Source organism: Myotis daubentonii, chromosome 13 (assembly GCF_963259705.1).
Source record: "Myotis daubentonii chromosome 13, mMyoDau2.1, whole genome shotgun sequence".
Classification (NCBI taxonomy): Eukaryota; Metazoa; Chordata; class Mammalia; order Chiroptera; family Vespertilionidae; genus Myotis; species Myotis daubentonii.
This window is the reverse complement of record NC_081852.1, coordinates 58,282,395-58,306,206: the sequence shown is the minus strand read 5'-3', so window position 1 is coordinate 58,306,206 and position 23,812 is coordinate 58,282,395. Positions and strand designations below refer to the sequence as shown.

The following is a 23,812-nucleotide window of genomic DNA, read 5'->3' as shown; positions in this document are numbered from 1 at the left end:
GGAAGTGGAACATTTGCATCAGAAGGATCACTGGCGTCACCCTGACTGCACCCTCCCCACTCTCCCATTCAAGTCATCTCCAGAACTCTCCGTGGCCACTGCTACTGCCAGCTCAGCCCAGCAGCACCCCCTGCTGGTAACACTCGCCTTATTTCTGCCTGGCTCCCCGTCCAGGCTCCAGGTGGCTCTTCAACACCACACCTGCTTAATAGCCTCCAGTGGGTTCTCGGCACTTCAGGATCAAGTTCAGATTCCTTGCTGTGCAGGCAAGGAAGAGCCTTTGCCTTACTCATCTCTTGCCGCTCCCTTTCTTCACTCCGAAGCAACATCCAGCTCCTCAGAGGCCATGTTCTCTCTGCTCTGGGCCTTCACACCTACTTTGCTCTGGATTAACTCCTACTTACGCTTCAGGTCTGACTTGGACTTCAGTCACTCCCTCCAGGAAGCCTTCCAGGATTCCCAGTGCTGAATCGGGTGCCTCCTGTGCTCCCAGCACTTGTGTCTAACACTTGCCACACCACAGTGCAGTGGCCTGTGTGCAGACCCAGTGCCCCTGTAGACTGTCCCTTGAGAGCAAGAACTGCCTTGTGCATCAAGGGAGCCCGAGGGTGCACAGTGCACTGTGCAGAGTAGGTACCGAACATTTGCATCCTGGAGGAATGTTTCCAACACACCTGCCCGAATCATCAAAGGATGTATCTGGCTTTCAGTTTTCCCTGGGCCAGAATGATGCTTATCTCCAAATTTGATAAAAAGGGTTTCACAACAGCCTAAAAGGATAAAATTAGTCAAATTGATTTACCAGATGTCTCAGTGTAGCCCCGGGTTTAGACTAAACAAAAGAACAAAATGTACAAAGGCTCCAGATGAAGGCTCACCCACTACAGAAGAGAGTGGAAAGGTGAGGGCATCTTTTCAAGGAGACACCTTGAAGTTGGTTGCTCTAGGAACAGGCAATGGAGGACGTACGGGTGGGAGGAAAGGAGCCTGGACCCCCTTCACTTTCAAAGACGTCTTTTAATACCCCCCCCCCCCCCAGCACACCTGCACTTGGAAGGTTTTGCTTTTTTTGGAGTGGAGAGAATTAGAGAAAGGACACAATATTTCATCTATCTAAATATGGTTGAATATCAAAATATTTCCATTTTATTTCTGCATCATACATTTGCAATTTTAACAACTTTGATTAGCTAATGCAGTAATACAAAAATGAAGGAGAAAAAGATGTTAGTATTCATTTTCATAAAGTGCAGAATTAATTTTAAATTGTTTGCCTTAGTAAACAAAACCTCATTTCAGGTCCACCCTTACCCGAGAAGGAAGAGAAAGGGCTATTTTAAACTTTTTACTTAACAAATGAAAGATCCGATAAAGACAAGATTTTTTGCAGACATTTTTTTCTGGGTAAGATTTCCGAGGACAACAGGACTGACTGTAAAATAACCTTTCAGAGTTAATATGAATACATACAATAAAATAACAAGTACATAACTTAGACCTCCCTGCTTATTTTTGCAATTTTTAGGTCTCCTATGATGAGAAAGGTACACAGCTGAACAGGAACAGGAATTTCTTATGTGGCCAAGTCACTTTTTACTGGAGTTTCTTGAAGACCTCTGGTTTTTGCCCTTGCAGGCAGTTAAATCTTACACTCCCTTACCAATCATGAAAGTTGCTAGCTCAGTTATAGACATTAATATTCAAAATGGGCTGCTTGTATTACTCTGCTATATAAGGACTGGCATCTTTCAAAGTAATATTGCTAGCAACAAGGTGAATTTCACTGATGAGCACTGATGGCTTCAGCTTGCCAAATGCTTACCTCTGAGACAGTATAAATACGAATTATTAAAGTTGTCTACTCAAGTATAAAATCTATGCAAAACCCTCATAATATAGGTAAAATGGTAAAAGGCCAAGAAAAAAAATTGTTTCTTTTACATGAAAGTGCAACTGCAGGGTCTTTTGAATGATCTTCTAGACCAGTGGTTCTCAACCTTCTGGCCCTTTAAATACAGTTCCTCATGTGGTGACCCAACCATAAAATTATCTTCGTTGCTACTTCATAACTGTAATGTTGCTACTGTTATGAATCATAATGTAAATATCTGATATGCAGGATGGTCTTAGGCGGCCCCTGTGAAAGGGTCGTTCGACCGCCAAAGGGGTCGCGACCCACAGGTTGAGAACCGCTGCTCTAGACAGTCCTGCAGAAAACTTAGTTTGGCTCAGAAAGTACAGTTCCTCGTGAGGAATTAAAGTTCTTCCTAGAAGAATACAAAGCAACATTTCAGGCAGCTTTCTGAAAATAAATCATTCATTTGTGGCGACACAATGAGACAAACGGGAACTTATAATCACGGAGGCTTTCGGATCTGCTGTGACTTACACGAGAACTCGACAGAGCTTTTTTCTCACTCCAGCCCATCAGGCCATTTTATAACTTATTTACGGTAGTTACAGCACTTTGTCCAACATGGATGACAGGTGTGAAACTAATCAGATAGAGAAAATCAAGTGTTTTGCTATGTTTCAGTGCTTTTCAGGTCAAATCTCAATACTTTCAAATAAATCATTAAAATATACCATTTTCTTTGTTATTTTCAGTATTACACATAGTTAGTGGGTGATCGTGTCCTCAGTGATACCATCCTGACAGTCAGATTTTCAGCATCTGCTCGGCTGCTGCTAGGTGGTACAGAAAGTTTTCTGTCGCTGGTGGGAATCGTCTTTGCTTTAGAGCCTCAAGATTGAGGACACGCTTTCCTCCATCGCCTGAAACTTCTGAAAAGGGTGCCAAGTTGGTGAAGATTTCTTTTGTTTTTAGGGAAATGTCCTTTAATAAAAACAGGAAAATATGCAATACGTTAGCACTGAAAAATGAGTAGTTTGTTGCATTTTAACGAAATTCTTCCTGCTATTTTAAAAAGTATATCAAATTAACTTTATAAATTAGAAAAAGTGAAACAAAGTTAGGTTAACAGAAAAATCAGTATCACGGATAATTTTTTCTGCCTCTGAATTTGCCTATTTGGGTACTTGATAGAAGCGGGATCGTACAATATATGTCCTTTGGTGTCTGGCTATTTCACTTAGAATAATGTTTCCAAGGTTCACCCATGTGGAACTTCATGCCTTTTAATAATAATCCACGGTTCCTATACACCACACTGTGTTTGTCCGTTCATCCACTGATGTACATCCGACTATTTTCACCTTTTTTGGCTGTTAGCAGTGCTGCTATGAACATGGGTGTGCAAATATCTGAGTCCCTGTTTCAATTCTTGATAAACACCCAGAAATGAATTGGCGGATGTATGGTAATGCTATGGTTAGCTTTTGGCGGAAACCTGCTATCGTTTCTAGAATAGATCTTCTGCCTGGGATAAGAAACCCAGCGCCTGCCACCTGGGCTTTATTCCTCTTCGCCGACTCACATTCCTTTGGAAGGCTGAGGCCTCCCCAGAACTCACATCAAAGTCATGTCCTTTTCTTGGTCTGCTGACATCATTAACCTTTCCAATATTTTTGGCCCTGGCCGGTGTGGCTCACTTGGTTGGAACGTTGTCCTGTACACTGAAAGGTCTCGGGTTAGATTCCTGTTCAGAGCACAGACCCAGGTTGTAGGTGGAATCCCTGGTTGATCCATGTTTCTCTCTCCCTCCCTCCCTTCCTTTCTCTTTCTTTAAAAATTCAGTAAAAACATATCCTCAGGTGAGGATTAAACTATATCCTATATAATAAAAGCCTAATATGCAAATCGACCAAACAGCGGAACAACCAGTGGAACAATCGGTTACTATGATGCTCACTGACCATCTGGGGCAGACACTCAACGCAGGAGCTGCCCCCAGCCCGCATGCCCCCGGCCAGCCAAGGCAGGTGCCACTAAGGCCCCCCTCCCGCCCCCGATCGCCCTGCTGGTCGCCCTGCAGAGGGAAGCGACCAGTGGTGGAGGGTGGGGCTGGCTGGCAAGCGGGTGGTGGCGTGGAGGTGGGGCCAGCAAGCAGGTGGCGCCAGGCCAGCCAAGAGACCCTACCCGTGCACCAGGCCTCGTGTGTGTGTGTGTGTGTGTGTGTGTGTGTGTGTATCCCTACAACATGCCGGACACATTCATTATACATTATACTGAGTAATCTTGTATCACTTTTAGTCCACTGAAAAACACTCATTCAAAACTCAAATTCACATATTTCACCAACTCTGCAATGTAGAGTCAATATTTTTACTGTAATATTGACAGAGGGATGGCTGGGCGGCTCCTCGGGACAAAACCCACCCACTCTTCCTGTCCAGCTGGACAGCCCACCAGCACTGAACATAAAGAACAGCGCTGCTGTCGGGTCCCTGGCAAACCTGTGGGCCTCGCCCTTCAGCACCCTCTAGCTCACGTCACTTTCTCCGAGAGCCATCTGGTCCCTTATCTGTCATACCTCAGCCCCTTGTTTCTGTCACAGCATTCATTTATCGAGGCTCACAATGATCTTCTTATATTATTTTCTCTTCATCTACGCTAAAATACAGGCCACAAGGGCAGGCACTTTGCTCGCCACTGCCCTGCACTGCCCTGTGCAATGCCTGACATACAGTCGTTGCTCGATAAATATCACTGAAGTAAATGAATGGAGAAAAGAGCTAGGCGCAACAAGAAGAGTAGGGCCTTCACAGCACATGAGGCCCCGAGGTAGGGTTCAGACGGGGAGACCATCTTTCCAGGCCCCTGGCCCCCAGCGTCGGAGACGGGTCTAGATGAGGCAGGGCCTGGGAGAGGCAAGGCTCAAGTGTATTCTGCAGAAGAGGAGCAAGTTGCTGGAAAGGGACACAATGCACACTGGCAGCAGACAGAGGGGCAGAGGCCGCCGAGCTGCGTGCAGCGGAGGGGCTTACACCACATGGAGAGGCGTAAATAAACCATTTGACCCTGGCCGGGTAGTTGTTGGTTAGAGCATCGTCCCGATACAACAAAGTTGCGGGTTCGATTCCCCGGTCAGGACAAAACAAGAATCAACCAATGAATGCCTAAATAAGTGGAACAACAAATCAATCTCTATCTCTATCTCTCTCTCTCTCTCCCTTACCCCCTCTCTCTAAAATCAATTAAAAAGTAAAAAACAGGGAGTGCGGGGGTAAGGGGAAGAGATCAACCGAAGGACTTGTATACATGTATATAAGCCAAACCAATGGACATGGACAACAGGGGGATGGGATCGTGAGTGTGCGGGGCGGGGGGGGGGGAGGTTGGGGGTTAATGGGGGGGATGAAGACACATTTGTAATACCTTAACTAATAAAATAAATAAATAAATAAATAAAAAGTAAAAAACAAAAACCATTTGCCATCCCAATCTGGCAAGGGGAGAGGAGAGGGTCCACATGGCACCGTCGCCAGCTGCCGAGCAGAGCACAGAGGAGCCAGCCCTGCGGCGTGCGACACCCGTCTGCTGAGCTTGGCAGGGTCTGCATTTTCACTGTCCTGGAGACGTCACATCAAAGCTGGATTAAGACACTCTACCTGGTTCCCCATGCTCAGCAGCAACCTTCTCTTTACAATTTGTTTCTCCATGAAAATTCTGCTAGGAGAATGCACTGGCCAGTCCAGAACATCATTCCAGACCACTTAGAAGTTATTATTTCTCACCATGCTTAGCTTCAGCACCAGCCCAGCTCCTCCCCCCCATAAAGATCTTATCCTCAGAGACTGATAGCTGATTGGCTATGGCAGCCCCCGCCTGTTCAATTCCAGCAGGTCCATCTGCAAACCTTCATGAGCATCTGCCCGCTGGTCTCTCCCAGTCACTTCCCTCTGTCACGTGCACAGCAGGTAAGGGGCAGCTCTGCGCACGACCCAGCAACACGGGTCAGGAACGGAGTAAGTCGTCGGGGTAAGGAGTTACCTGTATAACTTGGCTGTCCGATTTCTCTGGATCTTCTGCAGACTGAACAATTAGATGACCAATCTCTTTGTGCAGTTTGCCCATTGTCATGGCCTCTGGTGAGATTAAGAATATGTTGTGTGAATATTTAGAAGTTTAAATAATAAAAAACAGCCCTGGCTGGTTTGGCTCAATGGATAGTGTCGGACTACAGGCCAAGGGGCCTCGGGTTCGATTCCAGTCAAGGGCATGTACTTTGGTTGCAGGCTCCTCCCCGGCCCGGCCCCTGGTCAGGATGAATGCAGGAGGCAACCAATCGATGTGTTTCTCTCACATCGATGTTTCTGTCTCTCTTCCACTCTCTCTAAAAATCAGTGGAAAAATATCCACGAGTGAGGATTAAGAATAATAATAATAGCCCTAAACGGTTTGGCTCAGTGGATAGAGCACCGGCCTGCGGACTGAAGGGTCCCAGGTTCGATTCCAGTCAAGGGCATGTACCTTGGTTGCGGGCACATCCCCAGTAGGGGGTGTGCAGGAGGCAGCTGATGGATGTTTCTCTCTCATCCATGTTTCTAACTCTCTATCCCCCTCCCTTCCTCTCTGTAAAAAATCAATAAAATAGCCCTAGCTGGTTTGGCTCAGTGGATAGAGCGTCGGCCTGCAGACTGAAGGGTCCCAGGTTCGATTCTGGTCAAGGGCACATGCCTGACTTGCAGGCATGATCCCCAGAAGGGGGCGTGCAAGGAAGCAGCCATCAATGATTCTTTCTCATCATTGATGTTTCATATCTCTCCCTCTCCCTTCCTCTCTGAAATCAATAAAAATATTTTTTTAAAAAATCAATAAATATATTTTTTAAAAATAATAATAAATAATAAATAATCATGCCATCTATCTGAAAATCTGAAAGATCAAACAGGGAATTTTCAAAAAGCAACTGACGCAGAGCTATTTGAGATCTTGCTCCCAGGTATATGTTGTCAGTTTGGTTCAAATAAAAATCTTATAAAAAAAATAAAAGCAACTGACAAACTCCCCCCTCCCCCGATTTCCTTCTTCTTGCTAAACACATGCTGGGCGGTAAAAAAGGCATAATCATGATTTATATACTTTGTGTCCACAATAAAAACACACTAATACTAAACCAAATTTCTCCTTCATACCTACCTGATAAAGGTTTTTTTTTAAAAAAATATATATTTTATTGATTTTTACAGAGAGGAAGGGAGAGGGATAGACAGTTAGAAACATCGATCAGCTGCCTCCTGCACATGTCCTACTGGGGATGTGCCTGCAACCAAGGTACATGCCCTTGACTGGAATCGAACCTGGGACCTTTCAGTCCGCAGGCTGACACTCTATCCTCTGAGTCAAACCGGTGCTGGCCCTGAAAAAGGTTTTTATTTTTCTCTAGACAGCACCTAATGAAAGCTTCTGAATACACATAAGTTGCCAAGAGCCTGACTTTCCTGTCCAGGTCTTTACAGTTAGGAATTCACATTTATCTTTCTGGCAGGAATATTGTGAAAGCGGCGCTTCCTGACAGTCCCGCGGAAGCCCTGAACCTTCAGTGTGGCAAGGCCCTCAGCACGGAGCGGAGAAAACCACCTCCGCTGCATTACTTAGAAGCAGCGCTACTCTCTGCAGCAGGAGAGAAACAAATTTGTCACCCAAGGGACAAACGTGAATGGTGCTGACCAGGATGAGCCCATTTTACAGACTCAGAGCAACATATGGCAGCAAGGAGATGGCCACCCTGTCAGCAATTTAAGTGGCCCGGCCGCAGCTAGTTTTCTGTCACTTTTGCTTGAAGGTAGTATTGCCTAAAGATGATTTTATATTTAAAATTTTTGACCATGAGCATGCATTATGTTTGCAATTTTAAAACAAATGAAAGAAAGTAGTTCTGGTTCTAACGAAGTCCCTCATCAGCCAGCACTCAGCTATTCCTACTTTCAGGAGAAAGATACATAAATGACAACAGAAAAGCTGCCCCAGGAATTCCCACCTATAACCAGCACCTCAGAAGTGCCTGGGCACATGCACAATTAGCTCAACCTTTACCATTTTACGCAGCTATAATCTGGGACAATTTCGCTTCCAGAGATGACACTAGAACACCCTTTCTTGATCGTAGCTCCAAGAATCCTTTCACTTCCTGGCTTACTGGGACATCCTTCGCACAAATTTTCCAGAGGATCACAGCCAACCCTTTTGCAGTGACAAATGTCCCCACGTTCTTTAATAATGTTTCCTTCAGGAGGTGTGGCCTGTTTCCTCTCCCTTAGTGGGACTCGACTTAATAGCTTGCTTCTGACAAATAGAATATGGAGGAAGTGATGTGTGACTTCTGAGACGAGGCCATAAGGGCACTGTGGTCTCCTCTCTTCTCTTGGGAAGCCAGCTGTCAGGTCATGAGAACACCCAAGCTGCCCTATGGAGAGGCCCACGTGCAAGGGCTCCTGCCAACAGCCATGTGTTAGCTGGGAAGTGCAGCCTCTTTGCCCCAGCTGAGCCTTCAGATAACTGCAGCCCTGGCACTATGTTGATTGAAAACTCATGAGAGCCCTTGCGCCAAAACCTCCCAGTTAAGTCAATCCTGAGTTCCCGTCCCACCAAAACTGTGAGATAAATATCTGTTGTTTTGAATCACTAAGTTTAGAAGGGATTTGTTATACAGCAATAGATAATATACCTTGTTTAAATATAAAGTGGAGAAACAGATGAAGACTATCTTATTAACATATACTGTGCAGCATAAGCATCGAGGATTATTACTAACACTAGAGGCCCTCGGGTCCCTCGGCCTGGCCTGTGCCCTCTCCCAATCTGGGACCGCTCAGGGGATGTCGGACTGCCGGTTTCAGCCCAATCCCCGCAGGCCAGGCTGAGGGACCCCACCATTGCACAAATCAGTGCACCGGGCCTCTAATATGCATATAAGATCTTTGGTTAATGATCTCTTCCTCACTCCCCCCTACCCTCTGAGATTCATCAATCTGTTCCATGTTTTCATACCTATGCATTGAGCATCTGCCCTCTGGTGGCCAGTGCACATCATAGCTACTGGTTGAATGGTCGCTTAGGCTTTTATATAGAAAGATAGATGGCTACGCCTGTGAGAATAAATGCTGTGTTCTAGACACACAAAAATCCCTCCAGCAGTTAAGTAGGCTCTCAAATACTGGTTTTAGAGAATCAGTCTAAAAAAATACAACTGCTTGGCTTACATCTTGTATCAACAACAGAACAGAACAGAAAACTAACCTTTCGCAAGTGGGGCAATGGTAATCTCACTCTCTGCCAGATTCACAAACACGTCATACAGGTCTGCTCTATTGCTCACCTCCGAGTCTACAAATCCGGCAATGTAACCTGTGTTAGAGATGGAGTACGAAGAAATCACACTGTGAACACATCAAGAGAATTGCGTCTAAAAAGCTCACCACCTGCTTCTTTTCACTGCTTTACTTATTCAGGGCACATTAGCTGTGGCCTGTGGCATTTATTAAGACTACGTTATTGTCAGTTGCCTGAAGAAACTCACATAATTCAAATGTTCCAAAGCCAGACTTCAGTGTCAACAAAGGAGAATGCTTTTGGGGCAAAAATGACAGACGAGACAGAAAGTAGCAGGATCCTTTTGATCAGCGTTCCCCCTGTAGGTCCTCGTCTTCAAGATATCATAGCCAAACACCCAGGTTTCTCAGGGAAAGTGGGTGAAAACAGTATCATCATCATTCACCAATTTCAGAACTGACACAGTAAGTGCTAAAGGAATCAGGGCAACTCCAGAATTAGCAGACCTTTGGAATTGGTGTGAAGATAACAATTCCCAGACTTTTCATATTTCTTTAAAAATATGGTTTTATTGATTTTCGAAAGAGAGGATAGGGAGAGAGCAACATCAATTGGCTGCATCCTGCATGCCCCCTACTGGGTATCAAGCCATCAACCTGGGCACGTGCCCTGACTGGGAATGGAACCAATGACCTCTTGGTGCCTAGGACGATACTCAACCAACTGAGCCACACCAGCTGGGCATACAAATATAATAACAGCACTTAAAAATAATTTTATTATTTTCTTTAAGGAAAAAATATAACAAGGCTCATGTTATACTCTAAATCAAATCACTGATAAGGAAACTTTAAGACTTGACAAATTAAAAACAAGTTATATTTTGATGATGGCTGCATAACAATGTGAATGTACTTAATGCCACTGCACTACACACTTAAAACTGATTACATTGAGCCCTGGTCAGTGTGGCTCAGTTCGTTGAGCATCATCCCGTACCATGAAAGGTTTTGGGATTCCCAGTCGAGGTGTGTGTGGAAGGCAGCAGGTCGATGTCCTCTCCTATGATGTTTCTCTCTCATACCCCTGCCCATTCCCTCTCTCTGGAATCAATAAACATATCCTCAAGTAAGGATTTTTAAAAAGTAAAAAACAAACAAGATTAAGATAAGAAATTTTGTGTTACATGTATTTTACCCAATTTTTTTCTAAATTAAAGGGGGTGGGGGGAATTGGTTCCATTTGCCAAAGCAATAATAACTGATCAGTACTCTTCTTAGGAATGCACACACACACACACACACACACACACACACAAAACCAAAGAACCAAGAAATCCTAGTTAAAGCCAAGCCCTGCTCTGGGTCCTGTGGCCTACCTGTGCACAGCTGCAGGGCTTCCAGCTCATCAGCATCCAGGTGCACGTACGAGTGAAGTATGGTCCAGTCCTGTCGATGCCACACCAGGGCAGGCAGGGTTCTGGGGAATCAAAGTGAGAACGCAAATGGCTGCTGGCCTGCACCTGAGAGACTCAGCTTGCCCTCTGCCCTCTTCTTCGGGGGAGGAGCTGGGTATTAGAGGCAGAAGGGAGAACCAGCCCTAAACGGGCCAACAGCTCCAGGCTTTAAACGAAAGTAACGCAATGTTTTAAACTCTGCTTTTTAGCTACAAAAAGCTCAAGGTGGAGTTTCAAAAGAAACTTGGCAAAGAGAAACGCTTCAAAGGTTTTCCTCCAAACATCCTATGCTGTAGACTGCCATGGAGAGGGAGACTCAGATCTGAGGGTACAATCTAAAGAGGGCTCTTTCAGAAAAAAAAATAATTTTTTTTAAATCTTATTTTTATTAAATACTAGAGGCCTGGGCCACAGATTCATGCACTGGTGGGGTCCCTCAGCCTGGTCTGTAGGGATCGAGCTGAAACCAGCTCTCTAACATCCCACAAGGGGTCCTGGATTGTGAGAGGGTGCAGGCCAGGCCAAGGGACCCCACCGGTGCACAAATTTGTGCACCATGGCTCTGACATCCCCCGATGGGTCTGGGGTGTGAATGAAGCAGATTCAGGGCAGACAGTGCCCCAGCAGCAACCTAAACTACGGCCAATTCAGCAAGGAATCAGGCTCCCTCCTCTACTGGTTGGAGCATCTGCCCCTGGTGGTCACTGCATGTCATAGCTATCGGGAGAACAGTTGGACGGTCACTTAGGCTTTTATACAGATAGATGTTTTTATTGATTTAAGAGAGAGGGAAGAAGAGAGAGGGAGGGAGGGAGAAAAAAACATCAATGTGAGAGGAAACATCAATCAGCTGCCTCCTGCACACCCCCTACTGGGGATCTAGCTTAAAACCTGGGAATGTGCCCTTGACTGGGTGTTGAACCAGTGACTTTTTGGTACATGGGATATCGCTCAACTAACTGAGCCACCTGGGCCAGGGTGCAAAAAATTTTTTTTAAGTCTCTCATTTCATACTTAATTCCAGTCAAACATGAATCCATGTACCGGGCCACTAGTTTATTATAAAAATAAGAGAAGAGTGTGGTAAAACTGAACAGAAAAACAACTTACTAAACAGGGGTTAGGAAACTATGACCCACAGGTAGTTCCTGTCTTTACACATAAAGTTTTATTGAAACAGCCATGCTCATTCACTTATGTAGGTACCCATGACAGTTGAGTAGTTGGGGCAGGGACCATAAGGCCTACAAGCCTAAAATATTTCCCCTCTGGCAAAGAAAATTTTGAAAACTCCCTGCTCTAAAATATTCATGTTTCTAAAATTAAAGAAGAATCTGTCCAAATTCAGTGACCTTGAATTGCTAAATAAATCTAAACTGGATCATTAGACCAAAACGGTACTTCAACCCCCAGCCAACATATTCTATTTTTACCAAATGTGCAACAGAACAGAGCATATAGTAACACACCAACAACATTACACTGCTCAATGATTAGAGGGAATACCTGGTAAACTCCTGGACAACTTCTATTTTGGGGTGATAGACGACAATTCTTTTCTTTAGCATCAGTGCTGTGTGTAAGATAACTGTTTCCATTCCAAACTGAGATACAATATCTTAAAACAAAAGAAATTATAGCATTACTACATTGAATATTATATAAGAAAATAAAGTTTTGATTGGAAAGAACTCTTCACATGAATTCAAAATTATTTTTAACACAGAGAATAAATTTTGATAAATGCTGTAAGCACAGAAGTATCCTATCTGGTGGATGGGCATTTCAATCCATACGTCTGCTCCAGGGTGGGCGTCACAGCTGCCTACCCCTGTCCCCCCAGGGACTCTATGCTGGACACACACATAAAGCCACTCACAAAAAAGTGGAGTAATGGTACAAAGGGAACCAGCACTGTCATAAAAACTCCTTTTTTTGTTTGTGTCAATCCTCACCCAAGGACATTTATTCCATTGCTTTACAGAGAGAGAGTGGAAGGGAGTAAGAGGAAAGGGAGAGAAACAGCAATGTGTGAGAGACACATCAATTTGTTGCATCCCACACATGCTCCCTGACTAGGTGGGGGTGGGAAGCAAACACACAACCCCGGTATGTGCCCTTGACATGCAACTGAACCCTCGACCCTTTGGTTCCAGGGCTGACGCTCTAACCACTGAGCCACCACTCAGGGCAAAACTTAAGTTTTAAAAAATATTCACTCCCACACACCCACATCATAACTTAAGTCCTTTGAGATAGCTGGGTGACACCTGGCACCTCCACAGGGATGCTTAGAAACCACACAGAACAGTGACATTAGCAGTGAAGACAGGCAGGCGCTGTGGGGGGACGAGAGGAAAGGCTGGCGTTGCCCCTGAGTTCTCCTCTCCTCCCTTTCTTAAGAGCCCCGAAGTCTGTGGCTTTAGTCCTGGACTGTCCCTGCCATTTTGGATGTTCCAGGTAGGAGAAAAAGGCAGGGAGCTGGGCAAGAAGCCTGGGTCCAGGCCTGAGCGTCCAGATGGAAGAGGTAACTGCTCTGATTTAAGGAAAGAGCACTATGGAAGTCAGTGGAGCCCTCGAATGCAGCTTACTGGTGAAAAAAACATTTCTATTTATAAAGTCAGAATCTGTGCTCGCTTCGGCAGCACATATACTAAAATTGGAACGATACAGAGAAGATTAGCATGGCCCTTGCACAAGGACATGCAAATTCATGAAGCGTTCCATATTTTATTTTATTTTTTAAATATATTTTATTGATTTTTTACAGAGAGGAAGGGAGAGGGATAGAGAGTTAGAAACATCAATGAGAGAGAAACATCGATCAGTAGCCTCCTGCACACCTCCTACTGGAGATGTGCCCGCATTCAAGGTACATGCCCTTGACCGGAATCGAACCTGGGACCTTTCAGTCCGTAGGCCGATGCTCTATCCACTGAGCCAAACCGGTTAGGGCAGAAGTGTTCCATATTTTTTTAAAAAGTCAGAATCTTGGCCTGGCCAGAGTGGCTCTCGGTTGAGTGTTGTCCCATGTACGGAAGGGTCACAAGCTTGATCTCCAATAGCGGGCATGCAGGAGGCAGCCGACTGATGTTTTGCTCTCACATAGATGTTTCTCTCTCTCTTCCTTCCTCTCTCTCTAAAAATAAAAAATATATATACATTAAAAAACAAATTCAAGCAAAACAATAAAAGTCAGAATCTTTTGGAAAGGAACACCACAAAAGTCTGCTTTCCTGTGACAATTCTAATCAAATTAGGAAATGGAGAAGCTGAAGTCCTGTCCTGTAGAGAACATACATGTTCTGTAGACCATCTATGTGGAAAGATGGAAAACAGAGCTACTGAATGACTGTCGTGGGCTTGGGGTTTTGTTGTCGTCGGGATGAATGAATCTGGGATGGGTCTGTTTTCTTTTTACCTTTGATGGAGCCTGCGAGGTATGCCTTTCGGACATCGAAGTCCTTGCTAAGGAAAGAGCCGTTTTCTTCACTCTGGCATATCCCCTTGGTGAGAACGGCAATATAACTCTCCATCATTTTAACTGGGCTCCCGTGTTTCAGGTACATCCTGGAAGAAAGGACAAAGAGCCATCATGCTTTTATTTCACAAGAACCACATAGAGCAATGCACCAAGACTAGGCGTGGGCACTTTCTAAAGAGTTGAAGCCTGCTTGCTTATACACTCTGAATGCCGAATCTTTTCCTGGCAAGTGATAATTCTAAAATTTAATTTGAAGATGTGTTTATAAAAAAGCACCACCTGAGAGACCTTGGACAGTTCTCTGCAGCTGCTCCCTCTTTCTATGTGGGGAAGCCTGCTACAGTCCACTAGGGCAGAATGAACCATGGCCTCCCGGGGCCTCATTCTTCTCAGGAACATTGTACACTTATCTCTTTCTCTGTCTTACATTCATTCACAGCTGGTGTTCTTAGCCATAACAACTGTGTTATTGCTTGAATTTCCTTTGACAAGTAAGGTGGTTTATGCAGTGATCACAGAGAAAGCAGTAATTAGTTGTGAAACCTGTATTTAATATCAGAGTCCCAGAGATAACTATATTTAGATCATTAAGAAAGCAAACTCCTTTAAGTTTTTGGTGATAAATGCACACTAGATACATTCATCAAGTGAAATCTTCCAGAAAATGCTGACAGGAAACTGGCTCCGTTTATAGCTCGCATGTGAAATCAATCCCTCCCCCGGAAATCTCTTCCGATGAGTAACGAAATCTAAATTTTGCTTGGAAAGCAGGGCTGGGTCTACTTGGGCCTTTTAGCAGCTGGGATAGAAAATTGGGAGGAAAATAAAACCAATGTTTAAGTTAGATCACTTGAAAATGATACTTATTGTAGATTACGTTTCATTAAGATAATGAAAAAGAGTTTTAACTGTTTACCAAATTTTGTCAGTCACCAGTGTTTTTCTATTTTTTCCAATGTACAAAATGAGAAAGAAAGGTACAGAACAATGACGATGGCAAGCTATCATATATGTAAAATAGAGTCAAGCCATGAACTCAGCCACATGCTTACATACGGAGACAGTGCCTCCAGTTGGATAGAAACAAAACAGGCCAGGAGCTGCCTCGGGGGTGGGGGTCGGGAGGTAGCACTGGAGGCTGGGAACGGAGAAGGGACTTAGTTTTCACCGTATACCCTCCGGCACAGTTGGTTTTTTAACTCTGTGCTTATATCACCACCCAAAACACACAAAAACCAAAACCATACCATTACAATTATAAAATAGAAACAAGAGACAGGAAAAGAGAAACATAAGAAAGGCAGGATAAGATGACTTCCCACATGACAACCCTGGGCCACGAGACTAAACGGAGGGAGGAATTCCACCAAAACCATTTCATAGGAAAAACACAAAGCACAGCCCAGGGAGCCATAGTCCACGGAGCGCCACAGGCTGTCAGACTTGGCTTAGACAACGGACCGTAAGTAGGCCTGGTTCTCTACCAGAGCCAGTAGCTGGAGGGACCAGAAGAGGAAGAGGCTCATGCCAACTGACCTGGATCCCATAGAGGGAATGAACCCCGAACCCCCATGTGGGCCTCTACCGCCACCTCAGCAGCATGCTGTGGAAGGAACGCCTGCCTGCTTCTCTCACCAGGCACGGGAGCATGTCCATGGTAACTTCACCATTATAAAAACCTGCCTAATTACTATGGTACACATCTGAACTAATATACTGCATGTTAACAGTAACTGAAAAATTAAAAAATGTATTTTAAAAGTGTCTCTGTGCATGTGAATGCAGACACATGCATTCATGGGGAGTGTGTGTGCATGCATGCACCTGAGTACACTGGTGTGTACACCTGTAAGGTAAGCAGGAGAGTTCACTAAGAGGCAGGAGCAGAGGAGGGGGCTGGCAATAGCTCTGAGTCCTCCTTTCCTTGCACAGGAGCAGGAGAGAACCCAGAATGCGGCAATGCCATGGCACCACCGAAGCTGAGAAACCCCCTGGGCTTCCTGGAATTCAGTGACGTAACCTAACCCTGACTCCATCAAATGAAATGGGAGTCTAATGTTTGTTCAAAAACACCTTTACAATGTTTTTAGTTCACAGCTGCTGGACAGTGTCTCTCCTAACAATAATAATTTCTTTTTGTACCATATTAGCAGACAACTGTTGATATTCCACAGTGAGCCATACACCTGGAATTTATCTTAGGACAAGAAGTCTTTCTCAGCATAGCTGGCTGCAAAAACAGTAAAACTTCATTTTGTCAAAATACAACCTAACTGAAACCCTTAGGTTATGAGAAGGTATTCTTACGCTATGTTGTGTGTGTGCACATAAAAATGGCAAAAAGGAAACCATTTATCAGGCTTATAGTGGGAGAAACAAAACTCCCCTCATTCACCCCAAACACAAACTATTCCCTGGGTGTGAGCTTGAGGGCTGAGTAATACAGAACATCGAGACTTCTAAGTCTATCTAGTGTCAACAATATTTAAAACTAAGCTAAAACCCTGTAAAAGTTTTCATTACAGAAAAAAGCCAATATTCCTCACACACAAGAAAGATTTAATAAAGTCTGCTAGATATACTTACCAAGGCAAGAAAGTAAATTGATGCATTTTAGATAAATTTTTTCAACAACTAGGATGAAACTAAAGAAGTCTACTTGAATCACAATTAACCAATTACTCAGTTTTTCAGCTCATTATTCCAGCTAAGAAATGTTTTCCTGTGCTTTAGCATAATTCAAAATGCTCACTTTTGAATTATTAACTTTCCCCAAAATGATTCCCACACAGGCCTTGCCACATACAAAGCAGCCTGCCACTTCATAAAGCACTTAATTATCTGTCCTGTTTAGAAAAATTCTAGATTGGAAATGAGTAGAAGTAACAGACCAAAAATGGCAAGTGACTCAAAACACCCAGGCACCACAACAGTTGTGCAAACTACTTTTTCTCCTCCCCTCGACCATTTTCCCAAATAAGAGGAGCAGTGTCATTGAAGCCAAAAAGCAAGTTCCCCTTTATGAAACAGTCTTCAAAGGGCCAGTAAAGATTCAGTTGGGGAGACAAAGGGGAAATCGACTTCCTCGGTGTAGAAATCTACTCTGTGATACTAAGATCTTCATTTTTGTATATTAGTATTTAACACAGTTTTCATACAGACCTACACAATATCCTAGTGAAGGCGGCATATTTCTCTGGGTTAAAATCTTTGGCGGTCAGAACAATAGAAAAATGAGTCACCTGTCCAAAAGAAACAAAAAAAGTACACTTTTTAAAGACACTTTAATAGAATTAATTTTTATCACTACATTTTAACAAACCTCTTGTACAAGATATACCAGCATAAAAAGGAAAAGACCAAAATGTGACCAAGTCCTCGCTGCTTCTTTATACTCTTATATGTATATCCACACATATAAAAAGTTACACGGAATATATATTGCATTTCCTACATGAGATTGTAATGTTTTTTTGAAAACAAAAATATTTCAAATATCAAAAATGTGAATTTTTATTTTAAACCCCCTCACATCATCAAAACAGAACTAGGAATACTATAACAGACCTACCAATTTAGCAACTATTTTTCATTAATGAAATAGAAGGATGGGAAACAACAAAAATATATCGCAGTAAAATGCTTACAGTAAAAATTATACCGTTCCAGAAATAGTTAATTCCCAAAAGTTGCTATATAATCTAAAGGGCACTGTTATAATATGCTTCATTTATTTATATACCTTTATTATAAATATAAATTTCTGATAATCATTATGCCTACTATTCTTCTCATTAGTGAGACAAAATTTAGAACTTTACAAAAGCAAAGCATTTAAGAAATACATTTTAAAAATCATATTTTGAAGGGTAAAATTTCAAAATCTTGCTATATTTCAAATCTGAAAAATAAATTTGAAATCGCTATTGTTATAATTTGACAGTCTGCGGGGTAAAACTTAGTAAGTCTACTTGAGAATACATCAAGACTTTACAGCAAGAACTTAATAAACATAAACCAAAGATTTTATAACATGTGGAAAACTATTTTTTTGCAAATTTACATTTTCTAATTATGAATTTCTATTTTGTCTTAAACCTCTACCAGTTTCAAAATTGTTGCCTTCCTGTTATTTTTAATGTAATTCCTTAAATTTAAACTGGTATCTTGGACATGCTCCATACATCTGGTTATTGGCTGTAAAATTATCCCTAAAAAGATAAGTCTCCATCAGGAACATGCCAGGAGCTCAGCCACTTCCCCCCAATATTATTGTCTTTGAAAAAACCTGCTGCTTGTTTGGGAGCTCACGGGCACCACATAGTGGCTTTCAACATGTCACCCTGATCCTGTCCGTGTCGAATGACACAACAAAAAACCTACTGAGTACTTGAGTTTCCTTAATTATCCTTTCTATTTTTAATATAGCCTTCACCAGCCACAAACAAACAAAAAAAAAAATTTCTTTATGGCAAGGATAATTATATCCTCTAAAATAGTTTTTAATGATGGAAAAAACACTTCTAATCAGGCATTACTTTGAAAGTACTTCTACATCAGTGGTTCTCAACCTTCTGGCCCTTTAAATACAGTTCTTCATGTTGTGACCCAACCATAAAATTATTTTCGTTGCTACTTCATAACTGTAATGTTGCTACTGTGATGAATCGTCATGTAAATACCTGATATGCAGGATGGTCTTAGGCGATCCCTGTGAAAGGGTTGTTCGACCGCCAAAGGGGTCGCGACCCACAGGTTGAGAACCGCTGTTCTACATATTTCTATTCCATCAGAGTATAACCCGAACAAGGCTTCACCACACCAACCACAGGGTCAGTCACATAATACACACCAACAAATATTTATAGGATGAATGAGAGTGAAACATGAAAGAGAACATTCCCAAAGAAAATCATATGTAGCCCTAGCCAGTTTGGCTCAGTGGATAGAGCATCAGCCTGCAGACTGAAGGGTCCCAGGTTTGATTCCGGCCCATGGCACATGCCCAGGATGCGGGCTAGATCCCCTAGAGGGGGCGTGCAGGAGGCAGCCAATCAATGATTCCCTCTCATCACTGATGTTTCTTTCTTTCTTTCTCTCTCTCTCTCCCTCCCTCTCCCTTCTTCTCTGAAATCAACAAAAATACATTACAAAAAAAAGAAAATCATATTTAATGTTTTGCAAAAGCATACTGTGAATGATAAAACCTAAAGCTAAAAAGAGTTACTGGAATAATCTTACATCACTTTAAATATTTTTGTTTTGTTTTTTTACCTTTACGCAGTCATACCTTTTTCAAAACTGAAGAATCTGGAACTTCAACTGTTGTGATATAAAACCATGTTCTTCTGTACTGACCGAAGACGAAGGGATGGAGGAGTCTGTTTTCCTCTGTAAGGCAGCATTTCCTCAGCAGCAGATTCCTTAACGTAGCTGTCGTGGAAGGATAACACCACACCCACAGAACTTCTCCATTTGTGTCCTTTTCTACGGTGGAAAGATGGTCACTGTGAGAATGTCAAACAGCAGCAAGGAAGTGAATTGATTGGTTACTCAGAAGCACTTAGTGGAATCACTTTTAACATCCTATTTTACAAACCACCCCGGAACTGGTGAGACCCCTAATTCCCACCTACCTCTACTGCTCAAATTACCTAGCTCTCCTGACCTTGAATTTTAGGCTACTCGAGTAAATCATCTTACATACTGATTGTGCAAGTTCTATATTTAAAGCTTTAATTTCATCAGCAAAGTAAACATCTCAATAACAAATGCGGAGCAATCTACTATTAATAAAAACTCCAAGCAAAAATAGTCTAAATTTTAGAGAAAGTTATTGCACATACAGCACTAAGAATCTAGATTTTGATCTACAGACTTAAAAAATACTTATTATGGAAAATATCAAGTATATAAAAAAGCAGAGAGAATAATAAAATTCCCCCATCTCCATCACTCATCACTCGGCTTCAACAATTACCAACATCTGGCCCTCCTTGTCTCATAAGGGGGAGGAGCGTTTCCCCTTCCATTATTTTGAAGCAAGCCCCTTTATTCTTCAAGTCAACACGAAAAATAAAAAGCCTGCTGAATTGAAAATGATTAAGCCATCTTTTCCTTCACTGTTAGCAAATAAAGTCAGAGTTTAACTCAGCCTTAATTCAGAAGGACTTCAGGCAGGACTAAGATGACGAAGTTACTTAGGTTTGCTTTGAAACAGTTTTAAAACCACATTTAAGAAATGTTCAGATGGGTATGAGATGCATCGGGATGATCGCTTAGTCAGTTACAAAATGTCTGATCACTGGGGTGTACACTTAAACTAATATAATATTGTATGTCAACTGCAATTAATTAAAAAATAGAAAATGATTTAATTTTTAAAAAGGCATGAATACAGGAAGCCATTTCCAGATAAATGCACTTCTTTGAGGCACTGAAAAGTAATCAGCACATTTCGCCCGTTTTTCTCAACCCAAGCAACGTTCTTGTATACACCAGGGAAACAGCGTCTAGGGCAGTGGTTCTCAACCTTCCTAATGCTGCGACCCTTTAACACAGTTTCTCATGTTGCAGTGACCCCCAACCATAAAATTATTTTCGTTGCTACTTCATAACTGTAATGTTGCTACTGTTATGAATCGTCATGTAAATATCTGATATGCAGGATGTATTTTCATTGTTACAAATTGGATATAATTAAAGCATAGTGATTCATCACAAAAGCAATATGTAATTATATATGTGTTTTCCGATGGTCTTAGGCGACCCCTGTGAAAGGGTCGTTCGACCCTCCGCAAAGGGGTCGCGACCCACAGGTTGAGAACCGCTCAAGGGGTTTGTAAAAATCTCAATAGAATACTTTTTCAAAGGACATGGCACGTAGGGAACCGACCGACGTTCATTCCAGCAACCCCGTGCTCGCCGTCGCCTATCAAATGAATGGTTCCTTGAACCGCCCAACCCTGGCACACGGCAGCCCCTCCCCACCTCCCCCCGCGCCTGGCACACATCCCGGGCTGCTGGAAGATCCCAACGTACTTCCTCATCCATTAATCCCCCAACACCAACGGGTCCCACCCATGTGATTAAGTCGACACCCGTGCTGCGTGCACCAGCTGTGTCTCAGACGATGCCGGGGTCCCCCACGGGCTCAAGCTGGGGCTCTGGGACAAGACTGCAAGTGTCCTAACCCCGGTTCCGCCACTTTCTAACGTGCGTCGGTGGACACCTGGCCTCGAGCTACTGCCCCGGAAAGTGTGCATCAAACGTTACCCACAGCCCCCGGGAGCCGAAGTGAGTTAAACGGAGATAATCCAGGCATAGAACGCTGCACCCGGAGCTGGTAGTCGGCCACCGCGTCTCCAATCGCTGGATCACATGATCCAGGCCAGCCGGGCGCCGGGCGGGCAGTCACGCCAGGCGTCCCCACCCCCGAGGGACCCCGGCCCAGCCGCCTCCCCGCCTGAGAGCGGCTCTCGGTCCAGCTGGGGTCCCGCCTGCACAGCGGCCCCCTCGCAGCCGAGGGAGCTTGGTCACCTTCCACGGCCGGGCTCGTCTGCGGCCCGGAACGTCCAAGAGCTCCCCTCCCTGGACCTAGGAGGCCCGAAGGGTCGCTCCGCCCCGCCGCCCGAACCGGGAGGGCACCAAGGGCGGAAGGGCCCACGGCCGCGGGTCAACCCCAGCGCCGAGGAGGCCGGGCCGCGCCGCCCCCTGCCCAGGCCCAACGTGGAGGGGGTCGCGCCCTCCCCACCGAAGGGGGCGGGGGGAGGAGCCACCCAGGCCCAGGCGGAGGCGGAACTGGGGTGCGGGCCTGGGGGCAGGGCGCCTGCGTGCTCACCGATCAGCCCGACTCCGAGCATCAGCTGAGTGTCCGCCACCCCATCCGCAGCCATCTTCCGCCGCCGCCGCTGCAGCGCGCTGCTCCCAACGCCCCGCTCGCAGGCTCCGCCCCCTCCTCCAGGGCCCGCCTACCCATTGGCCCCACCCGCTGGCTGAGGCTCCGCCCCTCCCCCAGACCCCGCCCCATCCCTGGAGGCCGCGTCCCCGCCCCACTCGTCCGGACTTCCTCCCAGCGCCTCCATTCACCTTCAGCCCTCGGTTCTTCACACTCAGAAGCCTCGCAGCTTCCCACCGTTTATCTAATGCAGATTTTCATCCGCCTTCTCCTCAACCCACTTCCCTCGGGCTTTCCTCATTCTACCTCTGCACTCCGCTAAAAGGAGGAGTCCCGCCCTGGCTGGTTTGATCCAGTGGTTAGAGCGTCGGCCTGCGGACTGAGGGACCACAGGTTCCATTCCAGTCAAGGGCACATGCCTGGGTTACTGGCTCAATCCCCAGTAGGGGGCGTGCAGGAGACAGCCTAATAATGATTCTCATCATGGATGTTTCTATCTCTCCCTCTCCCTTCCTCTCTGAAATCAATTTAAAAAAAAAATTTTTTTAAGAGGAGTCCTGAAGATGGACGAAGGGTCTCCATTCATTCATTCAGCCATCCATCCCAAAACAGAAAAATAATTGAGAACTTAAAATGGCTTTGGAAATACAATGTTGACAAGACAGAGCATTCCAGTGGGGAGAAATGGACAATTACCAGTAAAGTACTACTAAAACAGCCCAGAGTCATAAACCCATTGCAATAAAATAATAGTTCAGTGTGTTAGAGTGGATAGAGATGTACTGCTTTAAAATGGCGTCAAGGAAGGCTTCTCTGAAGAACCACTATTTGAACCGAAATCTGAATGATGGGAAGGAGCCAGACAGTTTGGGTGGCTCAGGGATCCTTCCTTCTGAATCCTCTGCACCTCCATCCCCAAATCACACAAAACGGATTAGGGAGGGTCCTTGGTGTCTGCAGGAATACTAAGAAAAGCATGCAGTTACTGCTCAACTTAATAGTTATTATAAATGTAGCTTAAGCATTTCCCTTTTATTATTTTTTTAAATATATTTTTATTGATTTCGGAGAGGAAGGGAGAGGGAGAGAAAGAAACACCAATGAGAGAGAATCATTGATTGGTTGCCTCCCGCGTGCCCCAGCCTGGGGAGCAAGCCTGCAGAATTGAACCCAGGACCCTCCAGTGCACGGACTGAACACTGAGCCAAACCAGCTAGGGCTTCCCTTTTCTTCCCTCATCTCCTTCCTCTCCCTACCCCACGCAAGGAACTGAATTTGGTGTTTGTCATTTTACTAAATGTTTTCAACCTTTGATATATGTGTGTTTCACTCAACGAACTACTATACTCCTTTAAAAATTTTACACCAATGCAACAAATAGCTAACATTTATTGAGTGGCAGGCACTGTTCTAAGTGTTTTACTTGTATTACTTCCTTAAATCCTCACTATACCCCTATATATAAATCCTATGATGACCCCCAGTTTGCAGGTGAGGACACTGAAAGGTGGCACCATTTACCCAGGATCACACAGCTTGCAGTGGTGGTGCCAGGATGGGACCCCAGCAGTGGGTCTCTAGCCACACACCAGATCACGGTGCTACACAGCCTCCTGTTCTGTAGCACATTGTTTGTAATTGCTTGTACAATGCTGGCCCCCCCCAATTTTTGTTTTTACAGATATACCTAAGTTAATAGAGCTCTGGTTCAATAATGTAAGCTATTATGAAAATATGATTCATTTCATTGTCTGTTAATGGACATTGTTTCCTGTTTTTCACTTTACCATCAGCTCTGCT

At 44.3% G+C, this 23,812-nt stretch overlaps 1 protein-coding gene and 1 non-coding gene across 9 annotated transcripts; one reads left to right on the top strand and one right to left on the bottom strand.

Moving 5' to 3' along the window:
• Positions 1-1,118: 1,118 nt before the first annotated feature.
• On the bottom strand, positions 1,119-22,080 carry DENND10 (DENN domain containing 10). 8 transcript variants are annotated; one of them, XM_059661577.1, is made up of 9 exons: positions 21,956-22,080; positions 19,406-19,602; positions 17,278-17,357; positions 14,053-14,201; positions 12,138-12,249; positions 10,554-10,654; positions 9,143-9,250; positions 5,894-5,988; positions 1,119-2,836 (listed from the first exon to the last, which is right to left on the bottom strand). In XM_059661577.1, the coding sequence occupies exons 1-9, from the start codon at positions 22,008-22,010 to the stop codon at positions 2,660-2,662; spliced, it is 1,074 nt and encodes a 357-aa protein (XP_059517560.1). In that variant the 5' UTR covers positions 22,011-22,080; the 3' UTR covers positions 1,119-2,659. The 8 variants fall into 8 exon arrangements, with proteins under 8 accessions (XP_059517560.1, XP_059517568.1, XP_059517561.1 ...); XM_059661585.1 differs by lacking the exon at positions 21,956-22,080 and adding an exon at positions 21,655-21,771; XM_059661578.1 differs by lacking the exon at positions 21,956-22,080 and adding an exon at positions 21,391-21,586.
• LOC132215085 (U6 spliceosomal RNA) lies at positions 13,261-13,364 on the top strand. Its single transcript, XR_009448440.1, has one exon. It is a non-coding gene; the product is annotated as a U6 spliceosomal RNA (small nuclear RNA).
• Positions 22,081-23,812: the final 1,732 nt, after the last annotated feature.

Excerpts from the sequence above, each read along its gene's own strand:
- DENND10 (XM_059661577.1), bottom strand. The coding sequence starts at position 22,010 with ATGGCTGCGGATGGGGTGGCGGACACTCAGCTGATGCTCGGAGTCGGG. Across the intron at positions 14,202-17,277 it reads TTCACTAGGATATTGTGTAG|GATGTACCTGAAACACGGGA; the intron begins GTCTGTATGAAA and ends CCTTTCTTCCAG. Across the intron at positions 12,250-14,052 it reads CCTCGCAGGCTCCATCAAAG|ATATTGTATCTCAGTTTGGA; the intron begins GTAAAAAGAAAA and ends TTTTGTTTTAAG.